This window comes from Salminus brasiliensis, chromosome 18 (assembly GCF_030463535.1).
Source record: "Salminus brasiliensis chromosome 18, fSalBra1.hap2, whole genome shotgun sequence".
NCBI lineage: Eukaryota > Metazoa > Chordata > Actinopteri > Characiformes > Bryconidae > Salminus > Salminus brasiliensis.
In genome coordinates, this window is record NC_132895.1 from 21,090,643 (window position 1) to 21,108,569 (window position 17,927).

At 41.5% G+C, this 17,927-nt stretch overlaps 1 protein-coding gene across 1 annotated transcript; it reads left to right on the plus strand.

The window, feature by feature from the left end:
- Positions 1-3,951: 3,951 nt before the first annotated feature.
- On the plus strand, positions 3,952-10,565 carry kcnk4b (potassium channel, subfamily K, member 4b). Its single transcript, XM_072662238.1, has 7 exons — positions 3,952-4,010; positions 4,926-5,178; positions 5,481-5,592; positions 5,736-5,896; positions 7,830-8,016; positions 8,931-9,073; positions 9,927-10,565. The coding sequence occupies exons 2-7, from the start codon at positions 4,978-4,980 to the stop codon at positions 10,563-10,565; spliced, it is 1,443 nt and encodes a 480-aa protein (XP_072518339.1). The 5' UTR covers positions 3,952-4,010; positions 4,926-4,977.
- Positions 10,566-17,927: the final 7,362 nt, after the last annotated feature.

The following is a 17,927-nucleotide window of genomic DNA, read 5'->3' on the forward strand; positions in this document are numbered from 1 at the left end:
TGTCAGTAGACTATTATGCCTTTACAGCTTCCCATAGGAAACACCAGTTTTGCTTGAACATTAACATTTACTGTGTTCAGCAAGATGCTCTTGTCCAGAGCGACTTACAGAAATGCCCAGTTGTCCACTCAGAAAATACCCTGTTAGTGTCAATAGGCCAGATTCCAAAGATACTATACCTCTAAGCTTAGGCACAATCAAAAAAAAGATTGAGAGGCACACCACCCGACAGCTAGATACAAAAAGAAAGATACCTTAAAACTGTTAATAACGTTGTCTGCAGAATAAGAACAAGCCTTTTCTAAAGGCAAGAAAAGTGCCACTCAGCGACAGTTGCTGGTGGGTTGATGTGACTGAATTCTGACACAGGTTGATGACAAAAATTAATTTAGTGATTTAAGATTTTTTTCTTTACCATGAATTAATAAACTGAATAGTTCGCCCCTATATAGTGTACTACTGAAGAAGTAGGGATCCATTCCGGTCACCACCAGTGTCTCAGGCTTCGGACAGTATATTCCTAACCATTTTGTTTAATAGCTGTCTGTGAGGGAGCTTTTAGAGGTGGCTTATTAAACTCTTCGGACGTCTGGTTCCTATCACCACCACCTGAATGGTTCTGACTCAGAACAGAGTGTTTCACACTAAGCTATGCCTGAGTGTCTTAATTTACATCTTAACCATTTCAAACCATTTCAAATGTAAAAAACATTTTTGGCATGGATTTACTGCTCTTTAAGGATTGTTACACTGTTATTATTACCATCACTCTCACGCCAAAACCTTGTAGTTTCTGTTTTTTGCCGTTTTTCACATTTTAACATCATCTGGCAGTTGTGCTTTACATTGTATTCATGTATTTCATGACGAATTAACCATAGAAATGCTCCAAACTAACCTGGAGTACAGTAGTCTAAGGTGGTTAAAAAGCTGGTCATCCAGATCATACACTATGCTGGTAAGCTAGCTGGTTAACCAACTCTTGACCAACATGGTGTATGTTACATTTGATTTTGGTCATGCTTGGTCACTAAGCTGGTCGATGGCCAATCAGCTTGGTAATGCATCGGCATCGGCCGCATTGGCAAGCGTGATCAGACTGGTGGTCCAGCTTGGTGAGATTGGACTTGCTAAAGCAACGCACTCAAATGAATGCTTGTGAAGAGCTGGCCAGGCTGTGTGTCAACAAGGTTCCATAAAAAGTTAAGAAGTTGATGTTTTGGAGATACTAGGTTTTTACATCACAGTGATGATATTGTTGACACAGAAGTGACAGACATCTTATGAAAGTGTGTTAGGGAATCATTTACCAAGAAGAGTTTCGAGCTTCCGAATCACTGAGCTGTGGATAATTCATTTTTTTGGGCCCCTGCGTTCACTTAGGCATTCCCTGTAGCTCTTCACAGAGTGCAAGTTAAATAGACTGTGACAGTGATGGGGTGAGCTTGGTGTACTAGGTTCCTCTCTCCCTCTCTCTCCCTGTCTCTTTCTCCCTACCTGAATATTTAATGGGACATCCCACACGAGCGTGTGTAGTGGAGAAAACAGCAGGAACCAGAGAAACCACACAAAGGACGGATCAAGAGACCAATATCTGCATCGACCCCTCCCTTTATTCCTCTCTCTCTCTCTCTCTCTCTCTCTCTCTCTGCCTCTCTCTCGCTCGAACTATTTCTCTCTTTCTCCTTCAGTGTAGCACCTATTTATCGCCCCCTCCCCACCCGTCATCCCCTCCCCGTCTACCGCCTTCCACACATACACTCACACACACACACTCGCTTACACACATAGCCCTTCACTCTCTCATGCACTCTTACAACTCAAGCAATTTGATGGAGTATCTTTTCATTTCTTGGGCACTCAGCAGCCGTCTCTCTCTGACACACACACACATACAGAACACAGGCGTGCACACGCCCACACACCCTCAGTAGTGAGTGTCTGGACAGAGTAACTGCAGTTTTGCGGTTGCTTCTTTGAATCTCCTGGAGCACTTACATTGAGGTAGGAGACGGATACAGACGTATGCGTCCTGAGTGTGTGTGTGTGTGTGTGCATGCATGCATGTATATGTGGGGTTTACGGGGGATTACTCCACTACTACTACTACTACTACTACTACCACCATCATCTTAACATTTACTTAGCAGACTGTAAATGTTGGAGTAATCTGCAAGCCATTAATATTGCATGAAAGGATCTGCGACCGCTCTGCACTTTTACTTTGCTTTGCTGCATTGGAGTTAATGTCTGTGTAGCTTTACTGCTTTATGTGCAAACCGTACTGGTTTGTGTTAAGTGCTGTTTATACTGTAGACTGATGCAGTAAGTAACAGCGTGTAGATATCAATACAATGTGCTTTTACGCAGAGCATTATGGCTGTGATTATAAGCTGCCTTCAGCTCTCCAGCATTTCCTTATACAGGTTGATTTAACACCATTTAACAGCAGGATCCAGTGTATTGGTGTGATGATACCCTGTGTATATGTGTGTCTGTGTGTGCTTGTGTGCATCAAGCTTACAAAGTGCCCATAGCTCCTTCTGCACAGCTCAATCTGAGTTGTAATGTTGATCTTGCAACCGTAGCGTCAGCAGCTCCTTCTGCTCTCTGAATCAGCTGAAGCCCAATAAACTGTCACAGACATGTGCTCCCCCACCCCTGGCATTTAGACCCACTGAGATCACTCTCTCTTTCTCTATCTACCCCTCTCTCTACCTCTCTATTGCTCTCTGTCACTCACACACACACAGCTTTATATACTCTTACAGACCACCACACACCACCCTCAGTGCCGTCCCATGGGTGTAGGATTACCACCTTCAATCTTCGCCCCACGCTGAAAACAAATTACAATCTGCATGTAGTCGCTTTATTGAGTCCAGCAACATTAGAAACCTCCTCCCCATGCAAAAGAGCCCCGGTGCCCTAGAGGCGAGCGACCACTTGGGTTAACCATCAGCTTTGTTCCTTTGTGTTAGTCCAGAGTCATTAAGCTGTCAAAATGGCATTGCAGTCCAGCTCCATTATTAGCACTTTGACTGATTAGGCCAGGGTGACATGACTTTTCCATGGTGTGCAGTACCCATCACCTCAGCGCCTCCGTAACTACGACCTGATTCTAATACATAGTTTGTTACTAGGAGTGTAAATCTCTGTTGGATTCGGTCCCGTTGCAATGATTCTTTAGGGAGTGAGTCAGTGATTCAAGCACAATTCTTTCGGAAACTATTAATTAATTCAAGCAAATCTATTGGGTTTAATATTTTCTCAATTCTGAATTATTTTTTATAAATACCCTAAATACGCCAGTGTCTTTGGGGGAACAAAATATTGACTATCAAATCATCATACCAATATCTCAGGAGTTTTATATTAGCCTAGAAATTTGCACAAACTTTTATTTTCTATAATCAATAACAATCGATTCCAGCGTATCCAAAATCACCCCCTTTGTTGAATGGGAAGCGGATAAAGAACAAGGTCAAGAGCTGCCCAGTTCAGTCTGCCCAGTCATTTTAGAGTCGATCAGGTTGTTCGTTGCTAAGCTCACATTATCTGATTCATGCATGTCAACACCGAAAACAGGTGCATCACCCCCCCCCCCACACACACACACAAAGCGGTTCCACAACATGGCTCTGCAAAGGTGTGCCACGCATGTTGCGCATGCACCACCGCCTCAGAGCTGCCAGGCTGGCCACAAATTAAAAGGACAAAAATATACTTGTTTACTGTCAAGAAGGCATTCAGTGTCAGATATTAAAAATGATTTTCCAGCGCACTGCAATATTGTAAGCCAGAAAGTTCCTACTTGTATTTTACTGTCCACAGATTTAGCATGTTCAGACACCCTCAGCTACGTTCATATTTGATTCATATCTGTTTATATCATCAGTGTCTCCTCGGTCTGACTGCGAGGATTTGCCCATCAGCTACGGCTCCCGGGATTCGATCTTAAGTCACCCAAACGACTGGTGGTGGTGGAAAAGAGGGGTCGTCAGGGCGAGGTACACCGATTAATACTGTCCAACATGACCATGAAGTAGATACACATAGAGCTAGACTGAACAGGAGGCAACGGAAGTCACCAGTATTGTACAATTCTAAAAATAGAGGTGCTACAAAGGGTGCTTTGAGAGATGCCATAAAAGAACTACATTTGGTTCTAAAAAAGACTTTTTTGCTAATCAGATGTGTGAGTGATGAACCGATTAATGGTTTAAAGAAGTAAGTAGATATAAAGGTTCTTTACCAGTTTAAAGGTTCGTCACATTCACATCTCTGTTACAAAGATGGTTCCTGAATGTAACTAAAAGTGTTTTTTTGATGGAATCGTTTAAACACCCCTTTGAAGCACCTTTATTTTTTAAGAGTGTAGACCCGCAGACTGACATTACACTATAAAGGCTTGAATGCTTTCTGTATTGAAGGCATTATCAGAGTGGCTAAGGCCAAAATGCAAATGAAACATTCAGTGTTAACTATCTTCTCCCACAATATGGGCCCTACTAGAGATGCATGATGATATTGTGATCATATCAGTATCAGAAGATAACTGTTAAAATATAGCCATTGTTCAAAGTATGTCTTATGAATAGCTTTCCAAAGTCTAATAAATGTCTGCTGTGGAATAGGCCGTCCTAAAAGTGGGTCAGGTTTACATCAGCATACCCCTGACCAATCACAAGGCTAACATGGCCCTGTCCGTCCTCTCTGCTGTTCTTAGAGAGGTGTGATGAGTGCATTTCGAGCGTTTTATATATATAATAATATTAATGTGTTTCCAGGGCCTTTACATTACAAGACTAAACTAGTCTGGGAAATCACAAGAAAATGTTCACATGCATATTAACCATCAGCAGTATTGAAAAAAACTGTTATTTGAAAATGAGCATCTTTAGTGTGTGTTGTTTCTCATGCAGTTTTGTTGCAGAGAGAAAACGGTCGGGCTCTGGCCTGAGCGGAAGCCCAGCCATGCGCTGCTCCACGCTACTGGCCATCTTCACGGCTGTGCTTCTCTACCTGGTGATGGGGGCTCTGGTGTTCAACGCACTGGAGGCCTCGATTGAGGAACAAAACTATGATACACTGTACGTCAGGCTGCAAAACACATGCAATGAATTCCTGGAGAGTTATACCTGCGTGAGCCCGGAAACTTTACAGGAACTTCTAGAGGTACGTAGATATACTCATAGGACATAGAAATACTCAAAATGGACTACAGCAGGCATGAAAATAAGGAATATCAGAAGATCAGCTTTCAGAAGATCAGGTCATATCTTACTAAATACAGAGTTTTTTTTATATTTACAATTGTTTATTCTTTTTTGTTTAAAAAGTCCAAAAGTGTTCTTATGTATATTTCAACGAACTGTTGATAATCAGTTTAAGCTGTTGGGATCTTGGATGTTTGTTCCCAGTTGTTGTGTACGTGGTAATTGTCTATGCTTAGAGGCTAACTCTTAATGTCTCTATAGAATGTTACAGAAGCCATTGGTGCAGGGGTCGACCCCAAGAACAAGACGTTCAGCAGCAGCTGGGACCTGGCTAGCGCTTTCTTCTTCTCCGGCACCATCATCACTACCATCGGTATGGCATTCCCACATTGCTGGATGAGCCCAGCTCAGGCACTGGCCTGCCTCCTGCATTCTATGGATTGCTCACCCTACAAATTCTCTATATCTATAAATATCTGATTCTAAAATCACGTTGCATTTCTGTGTGGGCTCCAGGTTATGGGAACATCTCCCCACAGACAGACTGGGGCAAGCTGTTCTGTATCTGCTATGCCCTGGTAGGCATCCCCTTGTTTGGCTTCCTGCTAGCCGGAGTCGGAGACCATCTGGGCACTGGGCTGAGGAACGCCGTCGCTAGGATAGAGAGGCTCTTCCTGGTGAGAGACAGAGAGAATATGATGGTTATGATGAAAACAAAAACAACAACAGTCATTATTCTTTTCTTAGATATCGGCTAGAAAGGAGATCCAGCATGAACCAAGTGACATATAGTGGTATACTAATGATGGGGCTTCTCTGGTCAAATGACATGTTTTGTTGATTTTCTAACTGGAAATAAGTGAAGGAATCCTCTGCAGAGAACACACTTCTGCATGTTTCTGCACAATGACTGTTAATTTGCTTTGTTTAAGATGTTAGGACAAAAATAAATCACAAAATGTGGCATTTACAAAGGTTATGAAACAGTTTATAGTAGTTTATAGGTTTTATTTATATGTAAAATTTAGCAAATACATGTTAACCTTAAAATTACTCCAAAATCATTGTGATGCTCCTCTGACTTGTAGTGGAAGAACAGCGTCTCTATTGTTGCCACTCCTGGCACGGCACAATGCTACAATGCAAAACTTTGGCACAACAACGATCGCGAGAACTGAGGAACGCTGTGTAAAGTCCTGGTCACACTGGGAATTTTCACAGGCAGAATTCTACACATTTTAATGATATTCACCACAACAGAGATTTTATACAACTCTTTTTGTGTGGATTGCAAAATACAACACAAGCAAGAGGCAGCAGGGTACACAGTCAGTTGGAAAGTGGAATCAGAGGATAATTATCTTTGTTTAAAGGGTTTTTAGTAGTTTAAATAGCGCGTTAGCTGATTTGATTTTGACACAACTGCTGAACCAAAATTGAGGTTTACACTGCTGATTTCTGTCACATCCATTTTGTGATGCGACGTGAAATGCAAAAACCCAGTGTGACCACAGATTTCCCATATTTCATATTTGTATATAATACAGTAATGTCCTTATGATTATATCACTTTTAGCTTGTTCAGAAATGGGTAAAGCATGTTCTTTAGACATGACTTAAAGCACAAATTCAACTTCCTGCCTGTAGTTAAGTTTCTTGTCGAGGATCTATTCACTTGTTTTTTTGAAAATCTATTAAACGTGTAATTGGAAGTGAAATGAAGACAGAGAAATAACTTTTTTTGAGCTCATTCATCTTTAAATAAGTTAACCAAATGTAAGACAGTTTGTTCTATGAAATTACTATTGTACTATTACAAGATGTTATGTAAGACCTATAGAATTATACTGTACAAACACACATACACTCAGCATGTACATACTTATCAGGGCAAAATTACTGTTTGTTTCCCAGTGCAAAACGAATGCTTGACACTACATCTTTAATAAATACAAGAGCATAAATACAATATGTACCGAATCAAAAAATATACAAGTCTCTCTATATATATACAACATACCTAATACTTGGTTAAATGTCCTTTAGCAAGTTGCACCTTGACCAGACGCTTTGGCAACCATCAACAAGCTTCTGGCAAAGTGTCTGGTTTGATATTTAACCACTCTTCAATTAAATGTGTTAGTTTCTTGGCTCTGGTCCGACTTTTAAACACAGTCCACATATTTGAGGTCAGGACTTTGGGCAGTCCATTCCAATAACATAACGTTAGCCGGATTTATCCTTTCCACAAGCACCTTTGATTCATTGTCCGGTTGGAACACCCAGTTGTGTCCAAGTTTCAACCGTTGATAGCTGACGGTTTGAGGTTATGCAGGCGAATCCTGCTGGAGGCAAACTTCCTTCCCAGTATTCCATCCACTGGGTAATGTACCAATTCCAGAGCATGATCATACCACCACTGTTCTTTACAGTTCTTCCAAACCTTTTACTGGTGCTGTGTTTGTTGCCATCTATTTCTATAAATGTACCTATAAATATATTTATTTACTTAATTATAAACTGGCAACTGTAAAGACAGTAATACTCATACCTTCACTATTATCTCCTGATTTGGTGTTTTTTTCTGTTCCCTTTTCTTGATGCTTTCAGAAGTGGAAAGTGAGCCCCACTATTGTACGAGTCATCTCCGCTGTGCTGTCCATCCTGCTGGGATTAGTGCTCTTCGTCTTTGTGCCCACACTGGTCTTCCAGGAGGTGGAGCAGTGGCGCTTACTAGAATCTGCCTACTTTGTGGTCATCACCTTAACCACCGTGGGCTTTGGAGACTATGTTGCAGGTACACTCCATAGGACCACATTGTTCTATTATGACATTACTTTTATGGGATGAGTTGTACATGTGGCATGATCTCTGCAACACTGTATGTGGTAGCTTTCAGTTTGAATTTATATGCTTCAGAGTGATTTTTCATATTGAATCATATTGAAGCATATCAATAACTTTAACCAGCTTATGTACAAAGTACATCTTTTACATGGCGGGGTTAGTTCTTTCAATTCTCTCCTTTAAAAATCAATGGGAGACGTTTATACCCATATCATTGAGTTGAGAAAAACATTCCTATGCATATATTCTTAAAAAACATACTATAAATGCCATAGGAAGTAAAGTTTCTTTAACATTTATTTTTCAGATATTTTATACATTTGCCATGTTTTACACAGTCTTTCGTCACTAATCATAATTTGTTCGTTTGCCTCAATTAGTATTGGATAATTTGTGTTACTAGTGGTAATGTTTGCTCACATAAACAGTAAACACATAAACAGCTCCTATGAACAAACTTTACATTTTGACATGTAAAGGAAGCTTGTAGACATTATGCAAAGACATTACACAGGGCACGCGCCTGTCACTGCCAAGATAGCAATGAACATCCTGAATGAAGGAACTATAGTTTGGCGGAAGGAAATGCTAACGCTGTTGTATAAAAGCAAAAGAACGCGAGAGAAAGTGTGCTGACATGAAATAAGAGCACGGCTGTGGTGAAATACTGCTTCATCACAGACATGCTGATATTTCGCGATAACACACTCCCTCTCGTGTTATATTGCTTTAATATACATTGCTTTAATATATATATATATATATATATATATATATAGTCATATATATGACTTTTCCCCTCTCTCTAATACCATAAGCTTCCTTTTTGCTTTAGCTGTGCTACTTTTCCACCCTTTTGCTCAGGTGATGGAATTGTTAATGGGAATGAACACTGGTACAAGCCCCTGGTGTGGTTTTGGATCTTGCTTGGCTTGGCATACTTCGCCTCCATCCTTACCATGATTGGGAACTGGCTACGTGTCCTGTCCAAAAAGACACGGGCTGAGGTAATTCTGGGAGTTTCACAGTCATGCACCTACTTTACACCTACTTTGTACATGGATTCATTGGCCATTTCAGTGTTCCAGTCGTAACAACTGCACAGCAATATATGTATCCCAATATGTATTGAAATTTTTAAGTGATTGTCTGTTTACTTTCTGTTTAGGAAAGCAGATTTCCCCGTCATCTGTTATATTATTTTATATAGTACTTTTAAAGATTTTGCTACAAATCATCATTGAATCCATTTTTCTATTATTTTATATTTTAGTAATTCTAAACCCATTTTTATAATAACTTTTTTTAAATTGTTTACTTTTGGAACATAAATTCTTATTATTTACCTTTTTTCATAAATGAATGAGTTGAGCAAACATATGAGTTGAGCAGGCTGCACGTGCAGAGAGACTTTATTAGGGCTGTAACAATACTCATTGTCAGGACAGCCATAGGTCAGGAAACAGGTGGGCAGGTACAACACAGGCCAATTTGTGTGCTGGACATGAGCCTCAGGTGAAGGCCGGAGCTTAGCCCTTGCTCACTGGAGCACATGACCTGTGCATGAGCTCCATACTGAGGCCAGCAGAGGGAGACATTACAGTCAAGCATTTTCAGATGTGTTTCAATAAAAAGGTGCTATATAATTAATGTTTATTATTATTATTGTTGATGTTGTTGGTATGTCCATCATGCACTTTTACTTACTTCTCATTCCTTACTCATGCTATCCCTCTTTAGCATTGCTTTCTTGTCCTGTCCTTCCCTGTTTTCTCTATTTTTGTCTTTTTTTAACATTCCTTTGTAAAGGAAAATATAAATATAAAAAAAAATCTCCACCTCTGTTCCCTCTTTTCTCAGATGGAAGAGTTGAGAGCACATGCTACTGACTGGACCCAGAACATCCAGAACATGTCTGTGGACTTCCGCATCCCTGGCAAATTGGATGCCTCATTCAAACGCCGTTCACGGAGGAAGCGTCGCCGTGGCCACCGCAGTCACAGTGCCACCCACAGCGCCTCGGCCGCGGCCCAAGGAGAGGGTGGGAAAAGGGAGAACGGACAGCCCGACGGCCATTCTGGATCCGGATCGTCTGTCTCATACTCAACATCGTCCAATGAGTCAGACTCTGAGGAATCTGAGACAGGCTCAGAAGAAACCAAGACGGAACAGGTGCAGGATAAAGATGAGAAAGAAGAGGTTACACTCCCTAAAATTTCTAAAGACCCCACCCTCTCCCAACCCCTGGATTACTTCGGAGAGAATCTCGCGTTTATTGATGAGTCTTCAGATGCCGTTAGTGGGAAGCTTCACCTGGACCCGCTTCTGGACGCACTTGAACCTAAGACAGCTGCGCTGCAGAAGGCCAAGAGGAGACGGCCCAGAAAACCAGCGGCAAAGAAAACGCCCAAAACTAGCCCCACCAAGCTGGAGCACAAAGAGCCCAATGGAGATGTTCTGCCTCCTAATCACACCCCACCTCCCCCACCAAAGCCTTAACCGGGGAGCATGTCTGTGATTAATGTGCTCCTTCAGATGTGCATTACTGTGGCTGTCTTCTACAGCAAAAGCACCACTGCTTTGAGACTAAACCTGCAGTGCTGTAGGTGGTCAAAGTGTCGTTGTGCCTGATTTCGCACATCTTTTCGCACACTTTTTCTTTAAGAACACTAGGTGGCAGTTCAGTGACTGGCCACTCATTTTTGCTTTTAGACTTCAAAACCAAGCTTTTAGCTCCATCTACTGGAATTTCTGGAGCTGAAGATATTGTAGCTTATCAGTGTGATGAAGTGCAGCACACTCCGTTGCTGACATGGCTGGCCTTTAATCCATCTGCCCTTATGCTTCTTTTCACAATTACACCGACCCAACTGTGCCACAGATACAGCATTGCATGCATCTCTGGCATTATTATGTCTGGGATTCCCGCAGTGCTATATTTCAGACGTAATCATCGGCCTCATCACTGTTGACCTTTAGTTTGGCACTTTTGTGCCTTTGCATATTACACTTTTTTTTTCTCCCTCATCCAGATGACCTTCACATAGTTCTTAAAGGGACACCAAACAAAATAGTCACAGATATCAGGGGTTACATTTAGAACTTTATTATTATTATTATCAAATGAATGTGTAATGTATGCAGAAGTGTAAAAGAGACAAACAGGGCTAGGGGAATGCAGTGGTTTCCCAACATGGTCCTGGAGTACCGTGCCTTGCATATTTGGTGTTTATCCTGCTCTAACACCAACAAGGGGTTAATTTAATTATAAATAATGATTATAATAATATAATTATGTAGAGTTTGTCAAGAGAACTGATTTAACTTATTTTATTTATACTGGTGTGACCTAAGTTTCTAGTGTTGATCTAAACATAATGTAGGAGAGTTAATAGACTCCTAACACTCTTGTCAAATGCTCAGTGGTTTCATTCTGAGTGCAAAACTGGTCATTGTCATGCCATCACACTTACAAAAGGTAAACTTGTAGCCTGTTCTTGCAGCCAAAAACATGAAGACTGGGTGATCAACTGTACCAATAACAATACATACTGCCTAAAGGTGAAGACAACATGCTGATGGTAAGTAAATGCAGACCAAACAAACTCTATTCAGTGAATCCTGACAACTCTGAGTTTCACTCCTGTTAAGAAATAGTTAAAACCAACAACAGTGCAGTTGTTGCAAGATTGCAGTGCCCTGATTCAGCCCAAAGATCCCATATGAATGTACGTAAAATCTCCACAGTACACTGAACTAAAAAACTCTGAGTAGTGGCTAAGTGACTGAAAGTCATGTGTTTTACTTGCACTCTTATTCTATGAAACTGTGTTGCGTGTTTAATGTGCCTTTAGGTTAGCGCATGTTTTGGGTCACTTACCATTACAGGGAACCTGTTATGTGTAGTGACCTCGTCCGGGCTGTGCATATTTCAGTTTAATTTCTCCTAAATCATTGCATCCTAATCATGTGCTGACTCTGACTCTGCTGAGGCATTGCATTCTGCTTCAAATAAAGAGCTTCTTATTTTCCTACCCAGAAAGCAGCTGTGTAAGTCTTTTTCTCAGCTGACATCAGAGTGGTGTCAGAAGTTAATTCCCACCACAAAGCTGGAAGGGATCTAGTGGCAGATCAACAGATCAACTCAATAGCACCCAGCAATGAAGACACAGGTAGAATTTACCATGTGTTAGGCCTGTCCCCTGCTGGACATGTCCAGCTTGGTAAGAGCAGCTGGCTGGGGAAGATGGCGAAAATTGGTGATGGCAAAGGCACCAAGGCTCATCAGTAGAGTCTGGCTGGCTGAGAGGGAGAGATGGTGGCGACAGAGAGGACAGAGATGGTGCCTACAGCCCTACAACAGTAAGAGAGCGTGATCACGCTGATGATGGTATTTAGATTGGACAACAGACGTTATCTTAATCTTAGTGCTGGAGAGAGAGAAATGCTAGAGGCTGTTGTGGATTTGGGGCTGGAACAACATGACATCTTTGTTGCGTTGACCTCGGCTCTCCAGCAGGCTTTCAGAAAAGTGATGATGGTCTGATCGTGGGTGAAGTCTTTGACCGGCAGTCGAGTTGATATACAAAGTCGGTGGCAGCTCCCAGTTCTGGTAGGAGTGCTAAACCAAGTGCACAAACTCTGGCTTGTGACTATACGAGATGAGTGCATACTTAAACTTGGTTTCCTGAGCATCTGCTGTGCTCAACCTTAAGAAGAAAACACTGAACTTAGAGGAGATACAAGTGACATTATCTACAACAAGCAGCAGCAGAGATGAGGCAGAGAATCAGGGCTTCCTTTGGGGGAAGCCGGTGTCTCTGGAGGAGCTGAACATGCAGTGCCGGGGGTGTTTGGGGAACTCCAGAAAAGGAACATGGTGCCAGGTCAAGGGCATGGGAAAAGTAGATAGTTCTGGAGGATTTGATCACACCACAGCAGTTCTGTTTGGGGGATTCATCAAAACCTGACTGACAGTGATGATGCGTTGGATTGGCTCTCCCAGACCAAGATTATTGGCTGTGTTCATTCTGGGAATGCATCATGTTTATGGCAGTCCATGGTAATGGCCCTTGGGCTTTGTCATGCACCATCAAATTATTATAATAATTCAGAAAGTGCTTGTTGCTGCTGTCCTGCTGAACCAGAAGGTGCACATTTGGGCTATGGACACAAATGCCAGTGACAAAGGCATTGGCGCCATCCTCTAACAGGATGGGATGAAGAGATTCATACTTCTACTACATCTTGGGACACTGAATTGCCCTGTACCGGCCTCTGCAAGGACAGTTGTAGTCCATGAAAACCGTGTACCAAGTAAATTAGAATAATATGTAAATCCAAATAATATTACCTTGTTTTTTTGTTTTTTTTTGGATACATACAGTTTTTGATACCTGCCCCAGCTAATCAGCTAAGATGACAACAGAAAAAATGCTCAAATGTGCCAGACAGGAGGCCGGGAAATGGACTGGGAACCACTGCCATAAACTATTTTATTGTCAACCTAATGTTTATGTGTCACCTTTGTAGCACACTGTCAGATACCACAGACTGTATTTCTGATGTGCTTTAGCAGAGAGCAGAAAAACAACTGGCTCAAATTTTACCTGTAATACTATGGGGAGTTATTGACACACATGCTCATTGGCTTCTATGAAAGTGTTTCTATTTGTTCTGGTACAATGACCCACATATCACATTTTTTCTGTGGTAACCAACCATGTGCTACAGATGGCATACAAAGATCAGGTTGAAAATGCCTTGAAGGAAGGATGAAGTATTCCTTTAACCCAGTGAACTCAGGGCTCTTCCCTTAGGTGTCTATTCTTATAAGTGCTTACCTTATAAAATCTTCATCAAGCTTTTTTTGTCAGTCATCAGATTTAAGATTTTTTGTTGAAACTTCAGTCTGCACTCAAAACACCAGTGTCATGTGGTCTTGAGAAAAAAAATTTGTCCAAAAGGAACGTTTGAGGGTTTGACTAAGTGTTTTTTTTTATGCTAAGCAGTAAGGCTATACTGCATAGCCATTGTGCCTCAGTCGTGTTTTCTTACACAGCTATAGACACAAGCAGATTCATTTATTTCCTGTTCCACTGCACTCCTCAACTGCTTGATCAAAAGCATGTGATTACAGTATATACTCACTACACTGATAGAGTTGTTGATCCTCTCAGTGTAGGTTTTGATCTCCTCTCTCTGTCCACTCAACCCTAAGCAGGTGGGAATGGTTAAGGACAGTGTTTCTCACCATATTGCTTAATGAAGACGGTTCTATAAGCCAGGGTTTGAACAGTAGGCCGCTGGTTTGGAGCATTTGTGATGGTGAATGCATTTTATCAGCTATAATGAAGCATGGTTTCGATTGAAACAAGCTGCAGTTCTTACCTTTCATAATGCATGACAGAACTGTAGATGTGCAGGGCTTTCAGGCTGTTGGTGTTCTTCTGGAGGTTGTACACTGCAGAAAGAATCTTTTCCCATCGTAATCCAAATACCTGCAAGACATTTTCATTTCCCATAAAAAAAATCAAATAATAAAATCAAAATGGTTCTTTTTGAAGATGCCTCTCACTTTGTGGGTATTTAAGAAAATCCAGCTTTCATGGCATTCCTGATTTTTGGCCTGGTTACATTCTCCTCCGGCAGCATGTGGCTTAATTCTTTGTGCAAAAAATCATGAGAACAGCGCTCGGTGGTACTGTTATAAACCATTCAGCCTTTTTCACCCAGATGTCAATTTTGCAATTACATTTAACTTCATAATTGAATCCTTGACAGGTTCTAGTTCATTTTCCAACACACATTAATAACCACATTTCTAGGCGCTCTCATGCAAAACCCTTGTGTCCTTTCTTTATGAAGACTTTATGAATCTGTCAGGTGTTCAATGTTATACAAGTTAAAATGTTATAATGAATAGACCAATAGAAATGCTACGAAATGACTAGAATCTTTCTGATTTGACTTATGTTAAGAAGGTTTTCTTCTTCTGTTGTAAAGTTGCCATAATGGAGATATGGTAAGGTTTTAAACCTTTTAAACAGCAAAAACTTGATCAGTTTTGTACAGGGGGTTGGAGGAAGTTTTGACTTCTTTCTCCTTACAAAACCGCTTTAGCTCAGTGATGGGCTTCCTGACATTAACTGCTCATTTTAGGACCTTTCCCACCATTTCTATTGAGTTAGGGTCTGGACTTTGACTTGGCCATTCCAAAATGATGAAATTTCTCCTGCTTTGACTACTTCTCTTCAGAATCAGAATCTCTTTATTTAAGTATGTTACACATACAAGGAATTTGTCTTGGTGAGAGCAACACGTATGACAAGTAACAAAAACACAGAACACAGATTATTTACAGTATTAAACTAAATGAAAATTACACTAAACAATAAATAGGGTAGAAGATAAATTAAAAAAGTAAAAAGTACTAAAGGTAATAAAGAGCTGAAGAAGCTGAGAGATGTGAAACAGATTTGGTTGAAAAATATATATAGAAAGTTACAGATGACCTGAATATTTACAGAAAGTGACGAGCTCTTAAAAGACCACTGCTGCCTGTGTGAATGCGCTTTAAATTGTACATGAAACGAACTAATTCATTAACACTACTTTGTGGCTCATATAAATGTAGATATGGCACTTTTACCAGCTGTTTTCTGCTTTAATCAATTGCATTATTCAATTAGACCTTTTTTATACAGTCTAGTTGTGAAAGGTGTGAAACCAGTAATCTCAGTAATCTGTCTTCTTTATTTTTCTCCTCTAAAGCATCTAATAATAGCTGCATAAGTGGCCCAGCAGCAGTGTTTCAGTACCTGAACTCTCTGGGTCCTCTGAAACATTTGACCTTGTACTCAAGGACACATTGCGTGACGACACTCGCCGGCAGACTTGCGCTGTTTAGCAATCCGACACTAGAGGGCGCTGCACTGGAGCTTACAATAGAAACTGCACTTCCTTACTTTATTACCCCTCTCTCTCTCTCTCTCTCTCTCTCTCTCTCTCTCTCTCTCTCTCTCTCTCTCTCTCTCTCTCTCTCTCTCTATTTATAGCCCGGTATTTATTTGATGACTAGCGCAATTTACTGAGGGTCGTACATTATCATGAAAAATATAAGGACATGACAAGGGCATTTTTAATTATTGCAAAACCCTGAGAATCCAGAGGTCTGTTTAAACTGTATCCTCCAAATACAGATCACCAGTCCATAATAACAGGGTGTTCAATAGGTTATATACTGTATATGCACATCCTACTAGTTCAGGAGCAGATGCTTTGTTTAGGATTCAGATATTGGCATCAGGCCAGGTGAAAGCTGACCAAAGTCACAGCTACAGAGAAAGGATCTTATATATCCACATCTTCAGAGATAGACAGGTATTAGCAGACGTCCATGTCTATGTTAAATAAAGTCACAGCTGCATTTTGCATTTTACTAAAACCATGAGATACATTTAAATATAAACAGGCCACAAGTTGTAAGACCTATACATGGGCCGTACCTACATGTGGGCAAGTGTGGGACCTATATTTGGCTTCACACTACTTCTACAGCTTTTATATCACTCTCCAGTTGGTCTCTGTGTGCCTGTTGTGTGTTTGTGTAGCTGGTCCCACCTGTGCTGGGGTCGTGACCCTGGGCAGCATTCCGGCACAGCATGACCTTCTGTGGCAAAGTCATAAACCACATTTACTCAAAAACCCACCCCCACCCTGATCAAATGAAAGCCTCCTGCAGACCCGAAATTGAAGGGCATGGAGGTGCTAATCTCTGTTTATCTATAATATAAAAAAAAAACAGAAGAAGGGCAAAAGGACGATGTGGTACCGGGTGTTGTTTAAAGGAACAGTTTGCAGCAATAAAAAATATCTGTACCCGGTTTCCCCCTCTTATTCCAACAGACTGATCTGAGGTGTCTGAGGCCTGCTTCTTTAGTTTTGGATGCTATTTAGCTTCATTAGCCTTGTTTTGTTCGGGTGATGTAGACGTCTACTCCTGTTTCAGCGCAAAACCAAAGTTCAGAAACCAGGCCTGCCTGGGCAGACTGACTGCATCTAAAGGTAAGGGGACGACTGTGTACATCTGATTTTCTAGGTGAACCACTCCTTTAATTCTCCATAAAGTCAGTGTGTGAGACTGCAGCCCCCCTCAGCTCAGCGGTAATGCAGTATGAGCGCTGCGACCTTGAATCAAGGTCGCTTGTACACTCTCAATGACATAGCAGCACTAGCGCTCCCTGCTCCATATTAATCTCCTTTATGACTGTATGGATGCACATCTTTTATGTTCTCATCAGGGCTGGGGGAGGATTAATCACTTAGGCTGTGCTATGATGGAGGAGGCATACCTCAGCTTTCAGATGTTCCTTCTTAGAGGCTAAGTCGTGTGTGTGTGTGTGTATCTGTGTATGTGTGTGTGTGTTTGGGGGGGGGGGGGGGGGTGCTGTGTTCCTCACACATTAGCCTGTTAAGCTTCCCAGACACAGGGCTATAGAGTGAACCGAGGAGAGCTAACGGGGCCTGCGGAGCGGTTTCTGGAGGCTCTTTAGGTCTTGTCTCCTCTGGCCCTGTGCCCGGAACTTTTTTTCCCCGCACCAGCTGACTCAGAGCAGCGAGCAGGGCCCGGTGTCACAAGACCGAGCACTGAGTCTGAGTGTGGGGAGGAGAACTTTTTCCATGCCATCTAAAGCGATGTGTGACTTTACAGCGGCGTGGCCGGCTACGACAGGGCCAGGCACACTGCGACCACTTCTCTGACCAGCATATTAAAAGGCTCAAACAGGAGTGTCCTTTTTTAAGGCTTCTATAATGATACTGAATCGTGTAGCGATAATAACAGTAATAATAATAATAATA

Excerpts from the sequence above, each read along its gene's own strand:
- kcnk4b (XM_072662238.1), top strand. The coding sequence starts at position 4,978 with ATGCGCTGCTCCACGCTACTGGCCATCTTCACGGCTGTGCTTCTCTAC. Across the intron at positions 5,593-5,735 it reads CACCATCATCACTACCATCG|GTTATGGGAACATCTCCCCA; the intron begins GTATGGCATTCC and ends TGTGGGCTCCAG. Across the intron at positions 5,897-7,829 it reads GGATAGAGAGGCTCTTCCTG|AAGTGGAAAGTGAGCCCCAC; the intron begins GTGAGAGACAGA and ends TGATGCTTTCAG.